The sequence below is a fragment of the Medicago sativa genome, chromosome 1 (genome assembly GCF_051527215.1).
Source record: "Medicago sativa cultivar Bolivia chromosome 1, Bolivia_mono, whole genome shotgun sequence".
Lineage (NCBI taxonomy): Eukaryota > Viridiplantae > Streptophyta > Magnoliopsida > Fabales > Fabaceae > Medicago > Medicago sativa.
The window spans coordinates 4657684-4682238 of NC_140749.1; the positions used below are offsets into that span (position 1 = coordinate 4657684).

The window sequence follows — 24555 nt, forward strand, 5'->3', positions numbered from 1 at the left end:
ATTTCTTGACTATATCGGCATTGACAGGATTTGGAAGCTCAACACCATCCATGTGTGTAAGAATCAAAGCACCACCAGAGAAAGCCTTCTTGACAACATAAGGACCTTCATAGTTAGGTGTCCACTTGCCCCTTGGGTCGGGTTGCTGACTTATCCTTCTTTTCAATACAAGTTCGCCTTCCTTGAATTCTCGAGGTCGGACTTTCTTGTCAAAAGCATTCTTCATTCGAACTTGATACAACTGTCCATGAGTCATAGCATCCATACGTTTCTCTTCGATTAGATTCAATTGATCATACCGATTTTGACACCATTCAGCCTCAGTTAATTTTGCTTCCATAATCACTCGAAGAGATGGAATCTCCACTTCCAGAGGGAGAACTGCTTCCATACCATACACCAAAGAGAATGGAGTTGCCCCGGTTGAACTGCGCACCGTAGTGCGGTAACCATGCAAGGCAAAAGGTAGCATCTCATGCCAGTCTTTGTAAGTAGTGACCATCTTCTGAACAATTTTCTTGATGTTCTTGTTAGCGGCCTCAACTGCACCATTCATCTGAGGTCTATAAGGAGAAGAATTGTGATGTTCAATTTTGAATTCTTCACATAAAGCTTGCATCATGCTATTGTTCAGATTAGAACCATTGTCAGTGATAATTTTGTTGGGAACACCATATCGACAGATGATGTTATTCTTGATAAACTTGACAACCACTTGTTTGGTCACATTAGCATAGGAGGCAGCTTCAACCCACTTGGTGAAATAGTCAATTGCCACTAGAATGAAACGATGTCCATTGGAAGCTTTTGGTTCAATTCTTCCGATCATGTCAATGCCCCACATAGAGAAAGGCCATGGGGAAGAGATAACATTGAGGGCATGTGGGGGCACATGAATCTTGTCAGCATAAATTTGGCACTTATGGCATCTCTTAGCATGTTTGTTGCAGTCACGCTCCATAGTTATCCAGTAATAGCCGGCTCTTAACAGTTTTCTTGACATGGTGTGACCCGAAGCGTGGGTCCCGAAAGTACCGTCATGTACATCATGCATCAACTTCTCAGCTTCTTGTTTGTCAACACATCTCAGCAAGACCATGTCATAGTTCCTCTTGTATAGGATTTCTCCGTCCAGAAAGAATTTACTAGCCCATCGTCTCAAAGTCTTTTTATCCCTATTGGAAGCACCAGGTGGATATTCACGATTCTGCAAGAATTGTTTGATGTTGTAATACCAAGGCTTTTTATCATTCACATCTCTATCAGCTTGATCTGGCATATTTTCAATAGCAAACACATGAGCGGGTCTATCAAGACGCTGCACTTTGATTACAGGCACATCATTCCAATGGTTCACCCGAAACATGGAAGACAGAGTAGCAAGAGCGTCAGCCATCTGATTTTCATCCCGAGGGATGTGGTGCAGCTCAACCTTGGTAAAGTATGTCAACAGACGTCTTGCATAGTCGCGGTATGGGATCAGCTTCTCATGATGAGTCTCCCATTCACCCTTTATCTGATTAATAACAAGTGCAGAATCTCCATAGATGTCAAGGTGTTTGATTCTCAGGTCAAGGGCTTCTTCAATGCCCAAGATGCATGCTTCATATTCAGCTATGTTGTTCGTGCATTCAAAAGTTATTCGAGCAGTGAAAGGAATGTGGTGCCCCTGCGGAGTCACAATGATGGCTCCAATTCCTTTACCATAAGCATTAACAGCACCATCAAACACCAATCCCCACTTGCTATTGGGATCTGGCCCTTCATTGATCAATGGTTCTTCACAGTCTTTTGCTTTCAGATACATAATCTCTTCATCAGGGAAATCAAATTTAATTGGCTGGTAGTCATCAAGAGGTTGACAAGCAAGATGCTCAGCAAGGACACTCCCTTTGATTGCTTTCTGAGCTTTGTATACAATGTCATATTCAGACAACAACATCTGCCAACGTGCGATCTTTCCAGTAACAGCAGGCTTTTCAAAGATGTACTTGATTGGATCCATTCGGGATATCAACCAAGTTGTATGATTCACCATATAATGACGCAGGCGTTTGGCAGCCCAGGCTAAAGCACAACAAGTCTTTTCAAGCATCGTATACCGAGTCTCGCAGTCGGTGAACTTCTTGCTCAGATAGTAGATAGCATGCTCTTTCTTACCAGTCTCATCTTGTTGACCGAGAACACAACCCACTGAATCATCTAACACTGACAGATACATAATCAAAGGCCTTCCTTCCACTGGTGGGACGAGGATAGGTGGTTCCAACAAGTATTCTTTAATGCTATCAAAAGCTTCCTGACATTCATCATCCCATACAACAGGTTGATTCTTTCTGAGCAATTTGAAAATTGGTCCACAAGTAGTAGTCATGTGAGATATGAATCTTGAAATATAATTCAGACGTCCGAGGAAACCTCTGACTTGCTTCTCAGTTTGAGGGGCCGACATCTCTCTGATGGCTCGGACTTTGTCAGGATCAACTTCAATGCCTCTCTGGCTGACAATGAAGCCTAGCAACTTTCCAGATCGTACACCAAATGTGCACTTGTTAGGATTCAACCGCAGCTTGTACCTTCTCAATCTTTCAAACATCTTTTTCAAATACACAACATGCTGCTCTTCATCACTTGACTTCACAATCATATCATCAACATATACTTCAATCTCTTTGTGAATCATATCATGAAACAGAGTGGTCATACCCCTTTGATAGGTAGCACCAGCATTTATCAAGCCAAACGGCATTACTTTATAACAGAACGTTCCCGACGGAGTGATGAAGGACGTCTTTTCTCTATCTTCAGGTGACATTCGTATCTGGTTATAGCCAGAGAAACCATCCATGAAGGAGAATACTTTGGATTGAGCAGTACTGTCAACAAGCACATCAATATGAGGTAGCGGGAAGTTATCCTTTGGACTGGCTTTATTCAGATCTCTGTAATCAACACACATTCGAACTTTCCCATCTTTCTTTGGTACTGGTACGATGTTGGCAATCCACTCAGGGTATTCAGCTGTCATGAGGAAACCTGCATCAATTTGCTTTTGTACTTCAGCCTTGATCTTAAGAGCCATGTCTGGACGAGACCTTCTCAATTTCTGTTTGACAGGAGGACATTCAGGTCTTGTCGGTATCCGATGTTCCACAATCTTGGGATCTAGTCCCGGCATATCTTCATAGGACCATGCAAAGACATCTGGATAATCATGGAGAAGCTGAATGATCTTCTTTTTCACCTCTGGCTCAAGTGCAGCACCAATCTTGATCTCTCGCTTGTTCTCTTCAGTACCCAGGTTGATAAGCTCAATCTCTTCCTGGTGAGGCTGAATGGCTCTTCTTTCTTGCTCAAGCAGTCGAGTGATCTCATACGGTATCTCTTCATCATCATCCTCATCTTCAGCTTCATATACAGGGAATTCAAAATTTGGAGGAACCATAGGGTCACTGTGTTCAACGGGTTTATTATGGTTCAATCTGCATAATATGATTGGGATGATTTTAGAAAAAGTTTTTCATGCAGATTTTTGAAATTAATAAGAAAATACAGATATTTTGGTTTTTTCTGGCATTACCATTATTTCCAAGAAAAAAGGCACTAAAAAAGTAAAAAACAAAGAGTCGTGAGAAAAACGACAACTTTTTATTGATTAACGGCAATGCCGAAACAAACACGCCCTTACAAAGATATCACTTTCGCCTTGGGCAGAGCGAAAGGATTGTTATTTTGAAAACAAGAAACATGAGCAACAAAACACATTACATGGAAGCATGCATGACTAAAGGAACATCAATGGCTTCCCAATTTCTCACAGTGCCTCCTGGTATAACAAATGCAGGCACGTGACCACCTTCAGCAGCATCTTCAGTAATAGCATTGATGAACCCAGCACTGTAGAAAGTTCCCTTTGAAACAGCAGATGTCGGGGAGAATCCAAGGCCTTCTTTACGCTTGTTTTCCAAAATCTGAATCACTTTGCCCCAGCCAGCAGCTTGCCCTGCTTGAACAGCCTTCTGGGCGTCCTTGAGTGAAGCCATGCTAGCACCAGCCCTCCGGGGCTCTGCACCCTCAACAGTCAATCCTTGAAACGACGTCCCTTCAGCGGACCCTGCTTCAACACAAGAGAACGATGATACCTGGCTAACTAGATATGCTTCTTCACCATGCACAGTGACAATCTTACCATTCCTCATGAACTTGAGCTTCTGATGCAAAGTAGAAGTTACTGCTCCAGCGTCGTGGATCCACGGTCTTCCGAGGAGACAACTGTAGGAAGCATTGATGTCCATAACTTGGAAAGTAACCTGAAATGTCTCGGGACCAATGGTAATTGGCAAGTCCACTTCCCCGAGAACATCTTTGCGGGATCCATCGAAAGCCTTAACCAGGTAGCTGCTACCCCTCAGAGAAATTCCATGATGGCTCAATTGCCTTAGTGTAGACTCGGGCATTACATTCAAGGAGGATCCAGTGTCCACCAGCACGTTGGATATCATGTCAGATCTACAATGGACTGAGATATGCAGAGCCAAGTTGTGGTGTTTCCCTGCTTCGGGGAGTTCGTCGTCACCAAACCCCAAGTTGTTGCAGGCAGTAATATTACTCACTATTCCATCGAACTGATCCACAGAGACTTCATGATCAACATAGGCCTGTTCCAGTACTTTCATTAACACTTCTCTATGAGCTTCTGAGCTCAAAAGCAGAGACAAGATGGATATCTTTGACGGAGTTTGTAGCAGCTGGTCAACAATTTTATAATCGCTCTTCTTGATGAGCCTCAAAATCTCGTCCAGATTAGACTCTTCAATGGGCTGGCCCGAGGGGCTGGCATTCTCTTCCTCAAGGTTAGCCATGTTTCTTCTCTTGTACAATCTTGTCTGATAAACTCTATCTGGTTGATGAATCTTGCGAGCACGAGCCACCTTTCAGACTGCGGCAGAAGAACCAGGAGACAATGAGCACGGGAAGCCATTTGTGACCGATGAATGATGCATATGATGCATGATGTGCAAATGCGAAAAGACTCTTTTTTGTCAGAGGACTTTGTCAAAGTGGTTGTGAACATCACGGAGAAACACAGTTTTATTTGAAAATCTTGAGCAAAACTAAAAGTTTAGTTAAGATGGTATCACTTGGTGTTCACATCCGTGATGTTCAAAAGATGACTTGTCTAAGTCCTCCGATAAGTGCATGGGAAAAAGTTTATGCATGTATGCATGGATGCATGATTATGTTCAAGTTCGGAGAAAACATGGTGGGTTGAAGTTCAAAGTCGAGGAGTCATGGGTGGACACGGTGTCCGGTGAAACTAGGGCTTTAGGAGATAGTAACCGGGTTCTAAAAAAGGTTCCCAAGTTGCAACCTCTCCGACGCATATCACGGTGTCACGAGACGACACTCGCTCCATGATTATACGTGGAAGGTCTAACTTGAGTGTAGTATCGCGTGACGACTAAAATTCGAGACAACACTCGGTTTAGCCTCCGCACTACATCCTAGAAAATGGTCATGGATGGGTTTGGTTATCTACGGTTCATAGCGTCATAGAACAATTAGAAGCAAAGTGCCTAAACGCGACAACTCGCGCCGACAACATCACCCCCAAAATGCCTCAGCTATGTGGGATTGATCGCATAATCCAAAACACGAGGCAACCCCCGGAATGAATTGTCGATTATATCCCCCCTAAATCCTAAGTTCACTCAGCCCGGGTGCAGGACTTTTGATATTCTCACCCCACACGTTTGCAAGAAATTAAACATTTATTCACATAAGGACTCTATTAGTTGTTTTGTATTTTGAGTGTTAATGGATCAATGTCTTTTGGATATTATTTAGTGGTTAATGACATAATGACTTTTGGATCTTATTTGGTACGTTAATGGCTTAAAATGCAAAACAACTTATAGAGTCAAGGACCAATCTGAGAAATGTTTGACAAAGACAGAGATCATTTTGAGTTATCAATAAAGTCAGGGATCAATTTAAAAATTTGATACAAAGACAGGACCAATTTGATGGTTTAGTCGCCAATATGCCAAAAAGAGTTCCGATGAATCACGATACTCTATCACGTCAATTTAAAACAACACCTTGTATAACACAAAATGAAAACTTCCTTAGTCAAAGATTCATTTCAGATCCTGCGGAATAATGTGCATCTCTGTGCATGGTTTCTTGAAGTTTAGTCAATTTTACACAATGGGCAATCAGAAGAGCCAAAGTCGTTTAGAACATTAATTTACCTTTTTAAAAATTTATTATTATATTATGACTTGTCGTTCTAGTGAACAAGCAATCTTCTTTTTATATGACAGAAAAATATTTGTTTCACAAATTCTTATTCTCATATTAAATGTAAGGTTTTTATAACGTTACTTCTTACCCAAGACATCATAGATGTTTTTATTAGGATTGGCATGTTTGCATACTGATATCCTTCAAGAAAGAAAAATAGTTGTGCAGACTTCCTAACTAAACTAGAAGTATCTTTCTTCTTTGGCGGGCATTTCGAACCTCCTCTTCGCAGACTCTATTAGAACTTGGTTTCGTAGAGCTTAGATTTTCTTTTTGTTTTGTTTTTTCTTGCTCTTTTTTATCAAAAGAAACTATCTTAAGAGCACGCCGCGTGTGGGGAACTTACCCATCATGATATTGTGTTATACGTACGTTCAAATCCTATTTGTGGAGGGTAAAGACTAAAGATTCCAATTTGCTTAATATTAAATTAAAAAGTGCTGATAATGATTACTATAATATATATTTTCATATATAATTTCTTTTTGTTCTAAAACATCGACGGTGAATTTAAGTCTTATATTAGATGAAATAGTTGAGGTTGAACAACATGTAAGTGAGATGTCTCATAAATCTAATGTCTTAAAGTTCTATATAAATATATTGTATTCAAACTTACTTGTGTTATTACTCTTGGCCCAATTTATCAATCCAACCTTGTCAGGAACAATATTATGTATTTTAAACTATTAAAATTTAAAATAGGAAATATTACAATAGGAACAATATTATCTATATTGTATATGAAGGGGATAGAGATTTTAGGTTGAACTTTTTATAATTTCAATTATACTCATGAACAAATTTTTCTAAATTAATTTTTTTGAGGGGAAATTTTCATATAAATGTTATATTGTTGGTGGTATTAAACAATACAAGGACTTATATTTTGTTAAATTACCGTTGTGATTGAAAAAGATAAACATAGTTTTTTTGATTTTGTTACAATTTGATAGTCACAAATATTAATAAAAAATACCGTTCAGAATTTATACGCATTAGGACAATAATAAGAGCGGACAGAAAGACACGGAGTGTCCTACTGAACGTTAATAATAATAATAATAATAATAATAATAATAATAATAATAATAATAATAATAATAATAATAATAATAATAATAATAATAATAATAATAATAGAGATTAAAATCTATAGAGGATATATAATGCGGATATATTTTCGTATGTGGATTCAAATTCATAGAAATCTAATGCTAATTCCAATTCAATTGCCCAAATTGCTTTATTCTTAAAGCTACTTGTTGAAGCTAGTATCTAGTTAAGTCAATGCATGGCTTAGCCTGGTCTAAATTATCCTCCAAGAATCCTGGAAGTCGACAAACACTCTCATTGAGTATAGTGCTTATTAGTTATTACTCTGCTCTTTCAATTTGATAAAATATGCCAATTCATATATGCAGGAATATGGTATCTCTGTGATATAGTCATTCTGATTCTCAAGAAACATCAATGATCGAGTTCCAAATAAAATATTTTGATATGAAATATAATAAATTAGTTATAATATTTCAAACCACTAAAACTTTGTAGTATGTGTGTACTGTGTAGACACATAGTAAGAATATATATCTGTAAGAGAGGATAATGAATAATATAGATTTATTTTAGTTGGCAAATTTTTCTTCAGGGTATTATACCACAGTCCTCGTGCTTAGAATCAATTTTGAGAGATAATTATAATCATTCTTTCTCAATTACTCCATTTTTGTTTCCCTATTTTCACTAGTTCACGGAATTGGTCCCCCATTTTAAAATCACTCCGTTTTGGCCCTTCTAGCAATTTTTTTGACAAAAAAAATGATAGTGTTATATTTTCAATGATGTTGCATATCATACATATGATGATGTGGCATACAATCAATAACCATGAAATTTCATCAGTAAAACTTCAACTAAATTATGATAAATAATCATTTTTAAGTTTAAAAAAAAAAAATCTGAGAAAGGGATCAAAACTATACAATTTTAAAATGGATGATCGATTTCGCGAGTGAAAATAGATGACCAAAACTTTAATTAAGTTATAACTTAATTAGCTGAGAAATGGACACTCCAATGCTATCAACTAAGAACAAATCTCATGATAATCAAAGAGAAAACACTCCCACCTCTCAGCTAATTATTGTCTTTGATTATATTTTATATTTAATTTAATTTATTCAATACTGATTTTAAAAAAATTATTTCATTTAGAATAAAATTTCACCGTTGGAGAACAAACTCAGTGGCTGATTATTTAATGATTTGGGACAATACAGAACTTCCACAGATCCACTAATTAACATCAATTCAGGGCTTGTTCTTTTGTTTGTGCGAAAAGAAGTATATTTGCACACAAGTGTTGTTGCCTCTCCTTTTCATAATATTTCAAGTGTAGATTACAAAATTGGAATCAAATCGTATCTTTTTAGTTTTTTCTGTCCCTTTTCATGTTTATTTAACAAAAATACTACCACTCCATTCGAAATAAAATATAAGCAAAATGTAGACTAAATTTTTAATAACATACATTAATCTTTTAACTATATGATGTAGACAAATTGGCAGTGCGAATCGAAGACGAAGTGGCTCGCAAGAAATGTTTAGTCGGATTGGTGCAAATTTTGCATCCGGTGTCGAAGTGATTCGAATTAAACCTTTTCGGAAAGCCCCGGACCTCACGAGCAAAACTCATCACATCGCCATGATGTAGAGGTTAATTTAGTCATTCAAGGTCGTCTGAAGGCCCGAAACCACCTTTTAATATATTCAACATATTCTAGAACTAATTTCTATTTTATTTCGTTTTGTTATTTTCTGGCCCATACGAATTTGTTATTTCTTTTAACATTTAAACGGAACTTATGCAGCCTAAGAGGCACTTTTTCATTCAATTAAAATATTTGAGACTTTTCCCTCAATTTTGGTGGATTACGGAAACCCTTATTTGATAGGTTTGTCGTTTGCAACCTGTCTATTTATATGTTAGGTTTAACGCTAGGTAACTCTTGCTTCCGTTCAGCGTCAATATCACTTTTATTTATATTTTATTCCACAGTACATTGCTAGTAAATAAAAAATTGAGAGAAAAATATTGTTAGCAACATAACACATATTTGACGTCTTGCCAAAAATGACCTCTAAATTCAAGTGAAGAGCCTTTTTGAGTCACGATCAATCAGACATATATTTCACTATCAAGTACAAGTGTGCTTAAAAGCGGGCAAGTCTTTCTCTTACATAATTAAATTAATAATTGATGCCATAATTTATAAAAATTATTACTAGTACTATTTTTTGGTTTTAAACTTTCGGTTTTCAGAGGAAAGTGACTATCGTTATTCAGAATTTGGTCGAAAAGTATGTTAAGTCTGGTCAAAAATTATTCCACCATAAAATGGAACTCAGGTTGTCTTAAACAATCTGTAAGCTCATGTAGACATTAATCAATTGAGTCCAATTCGACCGAGAGGTAAATATTTATAAATTAATCATACTTTTTTTTTGTCTTAACCATATCATTCTTTTGGGAGCAAAGTCATTCAGAGTTCCGATAAAAGATAACTAAAGTCTGATTTTAATTATTTTGATCAAGATTTGAACTCGGATTTTTATAAGTGGTTCATCTTTTAAATGGAACCATTTTTTAGATCTTATTAATTACAACTTAAACCTTATCGCCAAAGCCACAATTCAATCATGGCTTTGAAAAAAAATCCATATTCAACGTTGATATTCGTTTTACACCATTACATTTGACCTCTCATATTTTGAACATCTCTAACTCTCTTACATCCATTCAATATTTTATTTATTTTTTCTATCTATCTTCTTATTACATTTATCACATCATCTTCTTTATTTTTATTTTCTTTTTCCGAAGGTGTAGATGAGAAATATAGATATGCATGTCCAAATATTTTTTTCCTTTACTTTTTATTTATCACATCATCTTCTTTATTTTTATTTTCTTTTTCCGAAGGTGTTAGATGAGAAATATAGATATGCATGTCCAAATATTTTTTTCCTTTACTTTTTGCATTGGGGCGTCACTAATTACCTTAAATTATTATTGTCTCATAAATGTTACGGAAACGGGGAGAAAATTTTAATGGGCTTACCTCGGTGGAGTTAATTTGTGCTGATGCAAGATCCATTAATATGCACTAATGTTACCCCAAATGCTGGATAACTAGGTGTCAACAACTTGTTTTGTTTTTTTGACTGAGTATCAACATGATAGATCATGCCGAAAATGCAAAAATATGGAAGGATACAAACATAACAAACAGGTTCCATGTCCTTTGCATTGTGTGTTGTGTAAGGAGAGGGTGGAGACGCTATCTATGAGTTTCATGTTATCATATTTGTGATAAATTCAACTTACAACTTTGATGTTAAATTTATTGGACCAAACAAATATGGTTGTTCATATTTGTGCATGCGATCATTTCCAATGCTAGTTGTTATATTGATGATTATGTTCCTCCTTATATCCGACATTATTTTAAAGAACTGAGTTGAGTTGAGCTTTGATTATTCCTCCTTATACCCCCATTGGATGGTCATAACTACCTCCGGTCAAACCCATGACTACAACATACTCCATCCGGTCCTATTTATAAGAGAAATTTGAGTCAACAAAAGTTGATGTATCTAGTTAAAAATTTAGTCCAAATACATTCACTTTTGTTGACATAATTTTCTCTTATAAATAGGACCAGGGGGAGTACTCCCTCTGGTCCTATTTACAAGAAACAATTTACTTTTTAGATACATTAAATAATTTATGTATTTGGTTTAGGTTCTTGACTAGATACATACATTATTCAATGTATCTAAAAAGTCAACTTTCTCTTGTAAATAGGACCGGAGGGAGTATTTGTATCAGTCATGCATCCGGAATATCATTAATTTCATATTCCCTTTGTTCCACGCATTCCTTAATTTTGTTTATGCGATTTATAAGTAAAAATAGTCAACAAAAGTTGATGTATCTAGTTAAAAATTTAGTCCAAATACATTCACTTTTGTTGACATAATTTTCTCTTATAAATAGGACCAGAGGGAGTACTCCCTCTGGTCCTATTTACAAGAAACAATTTACTTTTTAGATACATTAAATAATTTATGTATTTGGTTTAGGTTCTTGACTAGATACATACATTATTCAATGTATCTAAAAAGTCAACTTTCTCTTGTAAATAGGACCGGAGGGAGTATTTGTATCAGTCATGCATCCGGAATATCATTAATTTCATATTCCCTTTGTTCCACGCATTCCTTAATTTTGTTTATGCGATTTATAAGTAAAAATAAAATCTAATACAATATCATCATATCATATAATAATCTGTAACCAAAGATCATATCATAATCTAATAATTTATACTAACAACTAGCCAAGTTGGTTTTTTGAAAAAAAACTTGCCAACTTGGTGAGTAGCCAAACTATAGTAATTTTATTGGCACCTTCAAAAGTGTCGTTACTTGCTAATAGTTAGAGCGTAGAACCTACCTCACACTCTTAAGTTATAATTACAAACTTATGGTGAAGAAATAAAGTGATTATGCAGTTTGCAAGGCCCTAAAACAAAGAACGAGTGCGCTCAATCACAACAATCTTGTTTTACCAAATTTTGTAGCATGTTTAACCATAACGGGAAGAGAAATGATATTTTGACAACCACTTTTTGAGAATTTTTGGACAACTTTCTCTCTCATACTCACATGATGTTGTTATCCTCTCTCTTCCTTTTTCTCTCTCCATTGTTTTTGACCAATAAGAAGTGAGAAAAATAAGGTTGTCAACAAAGTTGTCATCAAATAAATGTCAAAATATCATTACTCTAACGGGAAATGTGGTACATTAAGCACATAAAATCCTTAAATCACGTGATGAGGGTTGAGTTAGTAGATTTCCACTACACTATTAACAGGGTAGAGTAGCTCTATATCTTGTGGTTAGGATGCAAACACCCAATATGATTCCTACTCATACACCACTCCTAATATTTTGGGATTTCCACTAGCATATACTCGCCGTATCTTAAAATAATTGAGGCATTTGATTATTTCGCACATAGAAATGAAAGAGAGAGAAAGAAAAGAAAAATGATTTTAAGCGTCTTTGTTAACTCATCATTACAAAACCAACTTATAAAGTGATGAGTGTCTCATCTTTATAAAACTTTTATCAAAAGTTTATCTATCAGATGTGGGACTTGGTTTTTCCCAATAATTAAAAAATATAACCCTATATTTTTTAGGGTCATGTTAACTTGTGCCCTTAAGGCACAAGTTAAGAAACTAAAAATAGAATTAAAAGACAACTTTTGCATTGAAAATATAAAGTTTTAGACTTTTAATACAATGAATGTACAATTTTCAAAAAAAAGTTTATATGTTTAGTTTTTAAACTTGTGCCCCAAGGGCACAAGTTAACATTTTCCTATTTTTTAATAAAAATGATCTAATTTCAATTTTAAATAAAACACGGAATTTTATTTTAAGGTGTAGTTAATGAATACAAAAAGATCACATGAAGGGGATAACTCAATGTGTCCTATTAACGCAATGGTGTGTTATATGTGAACACGATTGTTTACACGTCCATTAGATGTTGGTGACTGGTGTGCATGTGAACTCAAGTCTCTTTTGGTTACCTTCTTTGTAGAAACTACACGTGTCAGCCAGTTAAGAATGATATATGAAGCTGTCACCATGCAGTGTAAAGTTAGAAACAAATGCCATTTCATTGCCAAACAAAATAGTTGTATCATACTTAGACACACAATTTCTTATATCGTATTTCAACGCCATATATTATTGATTGAGAGTTGTGTCATTTGTACAATTAAAATTGGACAACTAATGCAACACCCTATAGCATTGTGAGAAGGAAGTAAATCGAAATCAGTAACAAAATATTTAAAAATAGCAAATAAATTGTTGGTTGTATAAAACTGATGTTCATATATCATTCCTTTTATTGAGTATGGACATGACTTCTAAAGTGAGAGAACAAACATTATATAAAAGTAAATAATAATTTAAAAATTGAATAAATACATAATGTCTATAAAAACATTTCTCCAAGAACTAGACAAATGAATTTTGTAAGAAATTTTTTATGTTTTTTTGGAAATTGTAAGAGAAATGTTAGGAAAGAAAAGCAAGCTTCAGCTGATCAGCCTCTCTAATGCAAGTCTGCAATCCAGTCAGAAAAAAGAAAGAGAAGAGAAGCAAGCTCTGCACTGTGCAATAATACAATCATCTTCTGACTTCTCTCAAAGCTGCATTGTTTTGACTTAAATAGGTATTTTACAATTTTTAAGTTTTCAACCTGATTTATTATCTTTCATAGAACATTGTTTTACGTTTTTTAAGGTATTACGTACCAATGCAGTTTGGATACCTAATATGACATGACACCGATGTTTTATCTTGGTTTTCGGGTGTCAAACATTGATTACGTTTGAACCTTTCGAACCGGTGATATCTTATTTTTTCTTGGGAAGGGAAAAAGTAAGCAAAACCCTTGAGAATCGAGGTCCGGGAGTTGTTTTCGCTACGGGAAGGTGTTAGGCACCCATAACGACTATAGTATCCTATAGGAACCGTCTTTAATTTCTACGCGCGCGCTTTATTTTTAAATGCTAGTTTGAAATGTTATTTACACCTAAAGTTTGCTAAATGAAGAATTGGAGGGAGAAGAATGTTTTTTGGATTTTTATTTTAGTTGAATTGAAGGAATTTTGTTCCTTGCCTACGTACCCGTTTAAGGGATCAAATCCACCGTAGTTCTCTCTCAAAAATGTTTTTTGTTTTTGTTGGTTGATTTTAAGTTTGAAAATGGAGTTTGAAGAATAGAAGGAGGCCTCAAGGGCATAAGATTGGAAAATAGTGAGGTTGAATTAGTGAATTGCAAAAGAAGTCAAAGTTTGATTATTTTCATTGAAATTTGATTAAGAAAATGGAAAAGAAAATACAATGGGATATTGGATCCCAAGGTTTATTTGGAAAAGGTTTGAGTGAAGTTGTTCACATTTGTTTGGAAAATTGGGTTTTTTCTAAGTATAAGTCCTAGGCATTCATCTAAACATACAATCCTAAACATACATCTAAACATGCATATTCTAGCTACTTATCTAAAGTGGTGTGTGTGCATGTGTCGGTGCTTGTGTCGGTGTACATCATTAGAGTCCATTGTCCTTTACATCATACCCTAGATACATTCTATGGCCTCTTTGCCAAGAAATTAAAATTTGCATGAAAATTAAAATATTACAAAACCTCTAAATATTTACATTTTTAAACTTGGCATGAAATTGAAACTTAGAATGCAAGAAATTAGATGAAGGAGAAGATGAAGTGGGAATGCTTATGATGAATATGAAACATGAAATGGAAAGGTTAGTAGCATAAGGCAATGTCAAAGAAGTGAAGTAAGAGAAATATTAGAGTATAAAAGATAAAAAATAAGTGCAAACATGGCTAAGACTTGTTCATAAAATGCAAGAACCAAGTGACCTATAATTCTCACATTCCAATTACATTTTAAGGGTTTGGAAACAAGTTTTGGAATGGGAATTAAGGCTACATGGTTTACTTGACATTTTAAAACAAGTTTGAAGCATATTTACATTATTTAACTACTTAATGACTTGTAAGCTAAGTAACATACCAAAATTTGCAATTATGCAACCAAATTAAACACAAACAGCAGCTAAAGCCTTATGAAAGCAAGTGGCATAGGCCACTAAAATTCAACAAGCAATTTGGATTGAAATCAAGCAAAGTTTCACTTATTTTTAGCCTAAAATATGACAAGAATAGCAAGAAAATTAATACTTCATTTTTTAACCAATTTTGACATGTAAAAATTACCACAAAATGCTACAAAATTATCAAGAAACCTATATGAATTGTTTTGGAATTTTTAAAGGTTTTTTGGACTAAAAAAATGCAAGAAAATTATTAATTCTAACAAAAATAAGAAAAAAAAGATTCAATTATTTTTCAGAGGCTTTAGCACAAAAAATACCACAAAGATGTTGAGAAAAATATCAAGAACACATAGAAAATTAATTGGAATTTTATAGCACAAAAATAAGCATGCAGGGGTGTATATAGCAAGAAAACCAGTAGAACATGCAAAAAATAGGAGGTGCAAGCAGCAACAGGCATGGCAATTGGGCTCAAGGACGGGTCAGGGTGAAACCATGGGTTTACCCATGGGTGAACCGGTTCATTGGCCTATATAAGGCCTTGAACCGGTCCAACAACCATTTCCCCACTCTACTTCTCTCTCTAAGACAAAGACTAGAGAGAGAGAGTCTGCAACTGACTCTCTCTTCTCCGATGAGACCTTCCTTCTCCGACGTGGTGGCCCACGGTGGCGCCGCCGCGTCGGAGTCTCAACCTTCTCCGATCTGAGAACTAAGTACATCGTTTTAAAGCTCTTTCTCTCCTCTTCATTATTTTGGAAACGTTTTCTTGAAAGCAGGTTCAGATCGGAGTAGATCTAGGATTGAATCAGTCGGTTCTTATGTTTTCAAACTTCATGAAACGAAACCCTAACATGTTCTATTTTCTCTTCTGATTACAAATTTGAACTCGTATTTGAAAACGAACGGTGAATCTTCAAGACTTTTTCAAATTAGGGTTTCGTTTTGGATTTTTTCATTTCTTTGAAACCTTCGCTTTGATTCACCGTTTGTTTTCGATCTGGAATCTTCGATGATGATTTAAAGAGTAAACGAGAGGATTCTTGTGAATATACCTGGATTGAAATGGAGGTTCGAACAAAGATCCTTGTGAAAGCTTTCTGGTGAATTGGAAACCGAAAATAAATCGGTATTTTCTTCTTCTTCTTCGCTGATTTGAAGCTTTTCTTCGATTCCTCTTCTTTTTGACTCACAAAATCCTTCGTGATCGCACGTTGTGCTTGAATTGCGAAGGTACGAGTTCAATGATGAGGATTCATGACGAATCTCTGAGAACTCGTGATGATTTGAACCGATCTTGCACAATGCTTGCTGAATTGTATCTTGTATTGATGAATTTGCTATGAATCTTGATGAATTTTTAAGTTCTGGAATCAGTTAGGGTTTCTGTTATGAATGTTCTTGAAGCTTTTTCTGGAAATTTTGGTGTTTGATCTGTTTTGATCAGAGAGAGAATTGGAAACGTGTTTTTTTGATTTTGGATGAGTTGGCGCATTCTGAATGGCATGGCAATGATTGGGGGCCTTTTATAGGCTGCCAAGTGTATTGCTGGACCAATTGGATTTAGACACCTGGACTTGGACCTATTTGGCTCGGCCTTGGGCTATTTGTGGACTTTGGGACCTTTTTGCAATTCTGAAAGATTGAGGGACTAATCTGCAAAATAGAAAACTAAAGGGACAAAACTAAAAAATGAAAAGAGGACTTAATTACAATTAAAAAGACTTAAAAAGAAAATTAAAAATAAAAAAGGACCAATATGCAAAAAATGCGAAATTAAAGGCCTAAAAAAAAAGAAAATTAAAAAGGGACTTGAATGAAATTTTGGACATTTTGGACTTAGAGAAAAAACTAAAAATAAAATTGGAATAAAGATGGTAACTTGACTAAACGTAAAGTGAAACGTCTAAAATTTGACAAAACGGACTAAAACGGACCAATGGCTTAAATGAGGTACTTTAAAGTACCTCTCTGCCGAAATTTCGTGTGAAATGACCAAAATGCCCCTGGGGCTGAAAACGACTAAAAAAAAAAATGACTCAGATGCATTTAAAAAAGGATTTTTAACAGAGATTGAAGCAAAGACTCATACAAGCAAGATAAGAAGACTCAGAGACAAATTTTAGGATTTGAACAGAGCCTTGATACTTGAAAAGACTAAAATGCCCCTAGGGGCAAAACTGACCTAAAATGACCTCAAATGCAATTTTAAAATGGATTTTGTCATAGAATTGAAATGAAAGCTTATTCACACCATTTGAAAAGACTCAAAACAAAATTTTGAAAGACTGAGAGAAATTCGACATGGGAAATGACTAAAATACCCTTACATGTGAATTTTGCAAATAACATTGAAATAAAAATGCAGAGGAAGATGCAATTGATCAGAGGCATATCAAATGACTTGAAATGCAAGAAAGGAAAGTTTGATTAGTATTTTTAAGTCCAAAATTAGGGTATAACAACCGATACGTCGATACGAAATTTTTTTAAAATTTAAGATACGATATGATCGGGATACCTTAATAAAAAATTAAATTTAAACTACATATTAAAATTCAAAATACAAATTATGGACTAAAACTCAAAAAGCAAAAAAATTGGCGCAAAACCTAAACCAAACAGACATAGAACAACGATGAGGCACAACAATGAAATTGCTTTCACATGACAATCAACAATAGGAGCGTCTCAGACAAACAAAAGAACACAAAATTATAGACGGTGGACAGCAACAGAAATATAAATATAAACAATATTGATAATAAAGAAAATGACAGTTAGTCAATTACATATATAATATATCCCAAAAAGAGAACAATGTTACCTAGTCAATTACATATATCCCAAAAATAATAGAAACATCATGTATCATGAGCGTATCAATTTTCTACTGTCTATCCCCCGCGTATCCCCGATATATCTGAAAAGTATCGGACAATTGTTTTTATAAAAACTAAAATTTAATTTTTGGATACTCTCCCGATACGTATCGAGGAGTATCGGACAGGTATCAGTGCAGGATACCGATATGTCATCTATTTTGAAGTATATGGGCTTCATAGGGTATTGCCCTTTTAAAAATTTATCTTAGCATAATTTTTTCTTTTTACAAGAGCACGAATTTTTTTTTAAAAGTCTATTTTTTTAAGGTTTAAAAGTCTATTTCATATTTTCTTCAATATAAACATAATAAAATATAGGGTTTTTCTATCATGTGCAAATTTGCACATGATAAGAAGTTTAAAGTAGCAACTTTGACTTGGAACTTGTGTTTTTTACAATAAATATGTAGCTTTTGAATAAATATTTATTGATTTTCAATGAAAAGTTACTACTCTTGGTTACCTTAACATGTGCAATATTGCACATGTTAGACAAACCCTAAAATATATGCAATAAAATACTTCAAGAGGCATGTCAATCTACTACCACTACAGCTAAATAGACTTTTGATGATTTATTGCTTCTACCCTCTTTTCCACCCGACATATTTAAATGATTTGAGCTTTTTTATTAAATGAATCGAGCCAAGTTATGCAAGACGACGTGTGGAGGTGGAAGTTAGAAGAGTCCGGGGACTTCTCGGTGAAATCATCTTATTCGAAGTTGGAGGCTTTAGTTTCAAATGTAGCAATGTGGACGGAGGAGGAAAAAGGTGTGTTCGATAGGATGTGGAAGAGTCCGGCGCCATCAAAGGTGGTGGCTTTCGCGTGGAAAGTGCTTCTTAATCGCGTTCCAACCAAAGTTAATCTAGCGACGAGGAATGTCCTAGGCCCGGAAGATTCCACGAGGTGTGTGTTGTGCAATGCGATGGAAGAGTCCTCCCGTCACCTTTTTCTTCATTGTGAGGTGGCTAGTCGGGTGTGGTGCAAATTGATGGTGTGGATAGGCCGCTCCTTTATAACTCCCCCGAACCTTTTTGTCCATTGGGAGTGTTGGAATGGGGGGGAAAGGAATAAAAATGTTTTAAAGGGCTTATGGTTGATTTGGCATACTACGATTTGGGTTATGTGGAAAGCTCAGAATGATAAGATTTTCAAAGGTGTTAATTTTGCGGTGGATGATATTGTAGAGGAGGTTAAAGTGTTGTCGTGGAGGTGGACTCTAAGTAGGCTGCATATCCCGGCTTGTCTTTATTTTGAGTGGTGTTGGGACCCTCATTGGTGTCTCCTTAGGAAGTGTGTTAGGGTGTAATGAGCTGTTCTTTTTCTTTGGTTTTTGGCTGCTGCGGTTTCCATCCTGTAGGTTTCGCTCCTGTGTTTTTGTTGCGCTGCTGTGTTGGCTGGTCCCCTTGCTGCTGGGCGCGGTGCTGGATGGCTGTGTTAGCAAGTGCTGTGGTGTGTTACTGTGGTAGCCTTTTGGTGGTTTAGCTTTTAGGTGTGTTATCAGTGCTGCTCCTTCGGTATCGGTGTTGACGCAAGGGTATGCGTGCAGTCTGTCAATCGTATACACCTGCGTCATTATTGTTGTATTGTTGGGTGGTTTTTTAAAGGGGTTTTTGATCGAGCCACGTTTATATGGCAACCGATTTCCCCTTCTTTGTATTTTTTTGTCCACCCGAGCTTATTAGTGCGTCTTGCACGGGCTTGTTGGTTAATAAATTTTGCCATTTCAAAAAAAAAAAAAAAGGTTTAACATATGCTAGATCATAAACCCCTGTCCGATGATCTAACCTATACTTTTACTAACATTAACGGTTTATGTAGCCAAGTTAAGTTATATTTTTTCCTTCACAAACCCTCATTGTTTAGCTAGAGTGGTTACCTCCTTAACTAGTTTTCATATCTTTATTGACAATTCCTATATGTATTCAAGATTTACTTATTAATGAAATGAATTGGGTTCTTTTCGTAAAAATAAATAAATAACAAATGATACTATAATTGATGTAGTTAAACTGAATACATGTGTAACTTTATTTTTACCTTTTAGAGCTTATAATACAATTAAACTTTAAATAATAATAGATCCGACTATTTTGATATGTTCATCATGCATAATTGTAGAAATTAATCACTCCACTCATGTTGATACCTCCATCCCACCACATAGATCCAACTATTTTTAAATTGAATTATACATGCATCTTACATAATATAAAAGCAAGTAATATTGATCATTAACTTCTATCAAAGATATACATCAACCATAAACATAAACCAATGGATCAATGTTTGATATAACATATGCATGTAAAAGGAATATCTTATTTTATTAATGCATAAATACAATTTTTGACATATGTTTTATTTTCTTATATTTAATAGTATACAACTTTCATTTGTTCCATAAAAAAAAAATCATTGTTAAATGTTGATTGCCAATTTATATACACAAAAATATTCTAGTTGCGACTGCCTATTTGATTGTATGCTGGCACAATATATTTGTGCTGCCCAAAAGGCAAAAGCGGCAGTCGAGATACGATTCTTATGACACCTGCTTCTCCTCCCAGCGAAATAAATATTTTATTTTTATTTATTTTGAGTGAATCCTTTTTTTTAGAATAATTTTCTCCCAACTCAATTTAATAATTTTTAATACTTTAAATTGAAATAATTTTTTTTGTGAGTTTAATTTAGTTGATGGAGACATTGCATAGTATATAGACGTTGAGATTTATACCCTGAACATACTACTTATTCGTCTTTAAATATGAATTTCTAGTCACTACGTTAATTGACAAAAAAAAATAAATACGAATTTCGTCTTAAAAGTCTCCGTGAGTTTAGTTGACTATTAGTTGACTATACATATTAAAGACATGTGTAAGTGTTTAAAGCTCAAATGTCGCATTTATTCTTTTTTGGCGGTGGCCGAGGTTCGAAGACTGGACCTTGCATATTTTATGTATTGTCCATACCAACTGAGCTAAGCTCACGAGGACAATGTCGCATTTATTCATTTTAAGATGTGAAATTTTTAACAACTAGACTATAAAATAAAAATCCTGAAATTTTTTGTTGATGAATCTAATTGGTCTTTTACTACGTCACAAATTGGAGAAACTCTTGTGTGAACCAGGACCAAGAAATTTGGTTTGGTCACACATAGAGTTTTTGTCTTCTCTCTCTTCACAAATAAACAAATAATACTTTTCATTTTCTCTCTCTTCTCTCTTCTCTCTCTTCTCTCTTTGGTTGTGACCAAAGAAAATTTCTTGGTCCTGGACCACCTAAGAATTTCTCCGCAAATTGATATCAAATATTTAGAAAGATGCTTAGAAAAAACAAAACAAATATTTTAAAAATGAAATAGTATCTTCCTCAAACATTGGACCTATATATAAACAACGAAACCTGCCTCCTACTCTTCTTAAGAGCCTGCAAAATCTCTTCACTCTTACTACACACTATGCAATAACATCTAATTTTTTTTCTTCTTTTTTTATTCATAAATGGCGCTTCGAAAACTCTTCACAAAGCGTCTTTTCGACGGCGTCAAATCTCTAACGCCGTCGTCAACACCATTAGAACAAACCATAGTTCCTCCAAACGCTTCCAAAGCAAACTTCCACCGTGAGTATCTCTCATCGCCGGAAACTAAAAACAGAAACTATTTCCGCCGTTTTCTTCCCCGGCGAGCTGTGCACCACTCCGGCACGGTGAGCCTCCCGGAGTTTCTCTCACTCCCCGTCGGAGAAAAACTCAGGGAAAAACTCAAAGGCATTAACACCGGTGATCGTTTCCTTGATCTCAATTTTGCACCGGCGCCGGAGAAGGCTACATCGCCGGCGAAGTTCACGGTGGAGGATGCTAGGAAGATTCTGAAAGCATCGCAAATGGAGAAGTTGAAGAGGAAACTGAGAGAAGTTTCAGAGAATTCAGTTAGTTACGGTGAGTTTTTGCGGATCTGTGTTGAATCGTGTGAGAATCATGAACAAGGTGTTGAGTTTGCAAAGAAATTGGATGAATCTGGAAACGTCATCGTTTTGGGGAATGTTGTTTTTCTCCGGCCAGAACAGGTATGTGCATTTTCTCAGCTCTGTTCTTCCATGAATATTCGTTTTTTTACATAAATATATTCTCTTTTCTTATTACTTTTTATTTCCATCTAGAATATAATTATATTAATTTTTTTTACATCATGATAATTGTGCATATTTAGATTTTATTTGTTTTTAGCGTAATTTTAGATCTAAATATAGATACTTTGGATTTGGATGAAATATGTGTTTTGATTTTGTGACATAATTCGAACATGCATGCAAAAGGAGATTTTTTTTTTTTTTTTGACAAGGCAAAAGGAGAAATATTTCACGATTTTTTGTTTTTTTATAGACTATTTTATAAAAAAACAAAAGACCATTTTATTAATAAAGCTTGGCCCTATTATTACCTTGTTTGCAAAATTGGTTTCAATTTGGTTTTCATTTTAAAGTCCACAAATTTTTGTTCATATCTAAAGTTTCTAAATAAAAAAAAAAAAAGAATGATAACTAGTGCTCGTGGATACTAGTTAAGTAGATTAATATAGAAATTTTACATTGAAAAATGATGAAAAGTGAAATATTTCATTTTGTGAAAGTAAAAAAAATTGTTGTTTTCGTTGGAAAAGTTCTACTTTTAGCTTTCTTTAATAGTGTCCGGGGTTAACATGACCGATAAAAGAATGGTGGTGTACCACACTATATAAACTTGTATAATTTTTTCATGGATCAATTATTTACATGTTATTAATTAAATCATAAAAACAAATATTTTTAAAGTTAGAACTGATTTTTTAGAGAAGTTTTAATAATTCTTTTTTTGAAGGAGATAATTTCATACATGTTGATCATATCGCATCTTATAACTCATCCTTTAAAACTTGCAACATCGTCGTTTTTAGTCTAGAGAAATATACAGTGTATACTTTAAGCGTAGACAAATTTGTAAAGATTTAAAATGGTTTAATTTTATAATAAATTCTAAATTTGTAAAGATTTGTGACGAAGAATGAAACCAAATTTACAATATAACATGACATGAGGTTCATAATAAGATGCCTTGTCTCCAGGGAGGGGGTGATGAATACTGAGGTGGCACATATTTTAAGGAGTTTGACGTGAGTGAGTCCTAGTACTCTTCTGAGGAAGGATTTTCTGAGTGAGGGATTTTCCTCCCTCCCTTGTTATCTGCTCCTATATGTATGATTTTTAGTGTTGTCTTTGATACACCCAAAAGTGTGTTTTGTGTGACACATGCCTTACCTATCCCCACCTCATCCCTCTGCATTGCCTACAACCAACCAAAGTTATTTACTTGGCTTTTGGCTGCATCTCTTTTACTTGTTTTTTTGGACCAGCTCTACTTTCCATCAAAGGACTACACAATGGTTTATGGTGTATATCATTATTAAATTTTATTTTGGTGGGGCCATACTTCATAGTCAAACCGGTCCATGAAAATGTTTACATTCATCTTTTATGCTCTTCTTATATTGCTTTGTTTTTTTTTAGGGGTCTTCTTATATTGCTAGCAAGTGTAATTAACTTGGGTAACTAATATTTACATCTAATGCGAAAAATTACGGTGATTTTAAATATGCACTTAATTTTTCTATAACTTTCTTTTTGATAATTTATAAAGTTGATTTTTAAATAATTTTTTTGGACCACAGGTTGCAAAATCAATTGAGAGCATAATGTATCAGTCAATAGCCAGTCCTAATGACCCAAGAAGGAAGGAGCTAGAGAATATGGAGAAGCAAAAAGCAATGATTGATGGCAAGGCAAAAGCTCAAGTTCAAACTGAACTTTACTGTGGATTGGGATTTTTAACAATCCAAACACTTGGGTTCATGAGACTCACATTTTGGGAGCTAAGTTGGGATGTTATGGAACCAATATGTTTCTTTGTTACTTCCCTGCACTTTGCTTTTGCATACTTATTCTTCATAAGGACTTCAACTGAGCCAACATTTCAAGGCTATTTCCATCGTCGTTTCATGGCTAAACAAGAGCGTCTTATGAAGACATACAACTTTGATGCAAATAGGTATAATGAGCTTTGCAAAGCTTGTTATCCAAGTAATCATGTTGGTGTTGGTGCAAATGCAAAAGCTGAAACATTTTCTCCACCTATCCAGCATGCTGAAGAGACACTTCTAAGAGCATCGCATCGTTGAAGAATCATATCTTCATCAATGTTTAATTAGTATTTTTAGATAATCGATGAGCCAAATGCAACCCTTTTTTCCTGAACATATTGGTTCATGTACTTATGCAGAGAACCCGTGTTTGGATTTTTAAGCGGTGTTTGACTAACTAATAATAATTAATCTTTTTTTATAATTTCTCTTGTTAACTACTCCCTCCGGTCCTTATTATAAGAAAAAGTTGACTTTTTAGGTTCATTGTGTAAGTGATGTATCTAGTCTATATTTATAACAAGATACATTAATTATTCTATGAACCAAAAAAGTCAATTGTTTCATATAATAAGGACCGGAGGGAGTAATGATTACACATTGGAGGGTTTGGAAATCAACAAATAATTATGAGTCCAAGAATTTATTTAACTCAAGACCAAGA

The 24555-nt window shown here is 34.9% G+C and overlaps 1 protein-coding gene across 1 annotated transcript; it reads left to right on the forward strand.

Annotated features, from left to right (window-relative positions):
- The first annotated feature begins 21292 nt into the window (after positions 1–21292).
- Positions 21293–24315, forward strand: LOC146951917 (calcium uniporter (DUF607)). Its single transcript, XM_085756531.1, has 2 exons — positions 21293–22005; positions 23643–24315. The coding sequence occupies exons 1-2, from the start codon at positions 21439–21441 to the stop codon at positions 24147–24149; spliced, it is 1074 nt and encodes a 357-aa protein (XP_085612657.1). The 5' UTR covers positions 21293–21438; the 3' UTR covers positions 24150–24315.
- The last annotated feature ends 240 nt before the right edge of the window (positions 24316–24555 follow it).

Excerpts from the sequence above, each read along its gene's own strand:
- LOC146951917 (XM_085756531.1), top strand. The coding sequence starts at position 21,439 with ATGGCGCTTCGAAAACTCTTCACAAAGCGTCTTTTCGACGGCGTCAAA. Across the intron at positions 22,006-23,642 it reads TTTTTCTCCGGCCAGAACAG|GTTGCAAAATCAATTGAGAG; the intron begins GTATGTGCATTT and ends TTTGGACCACAG.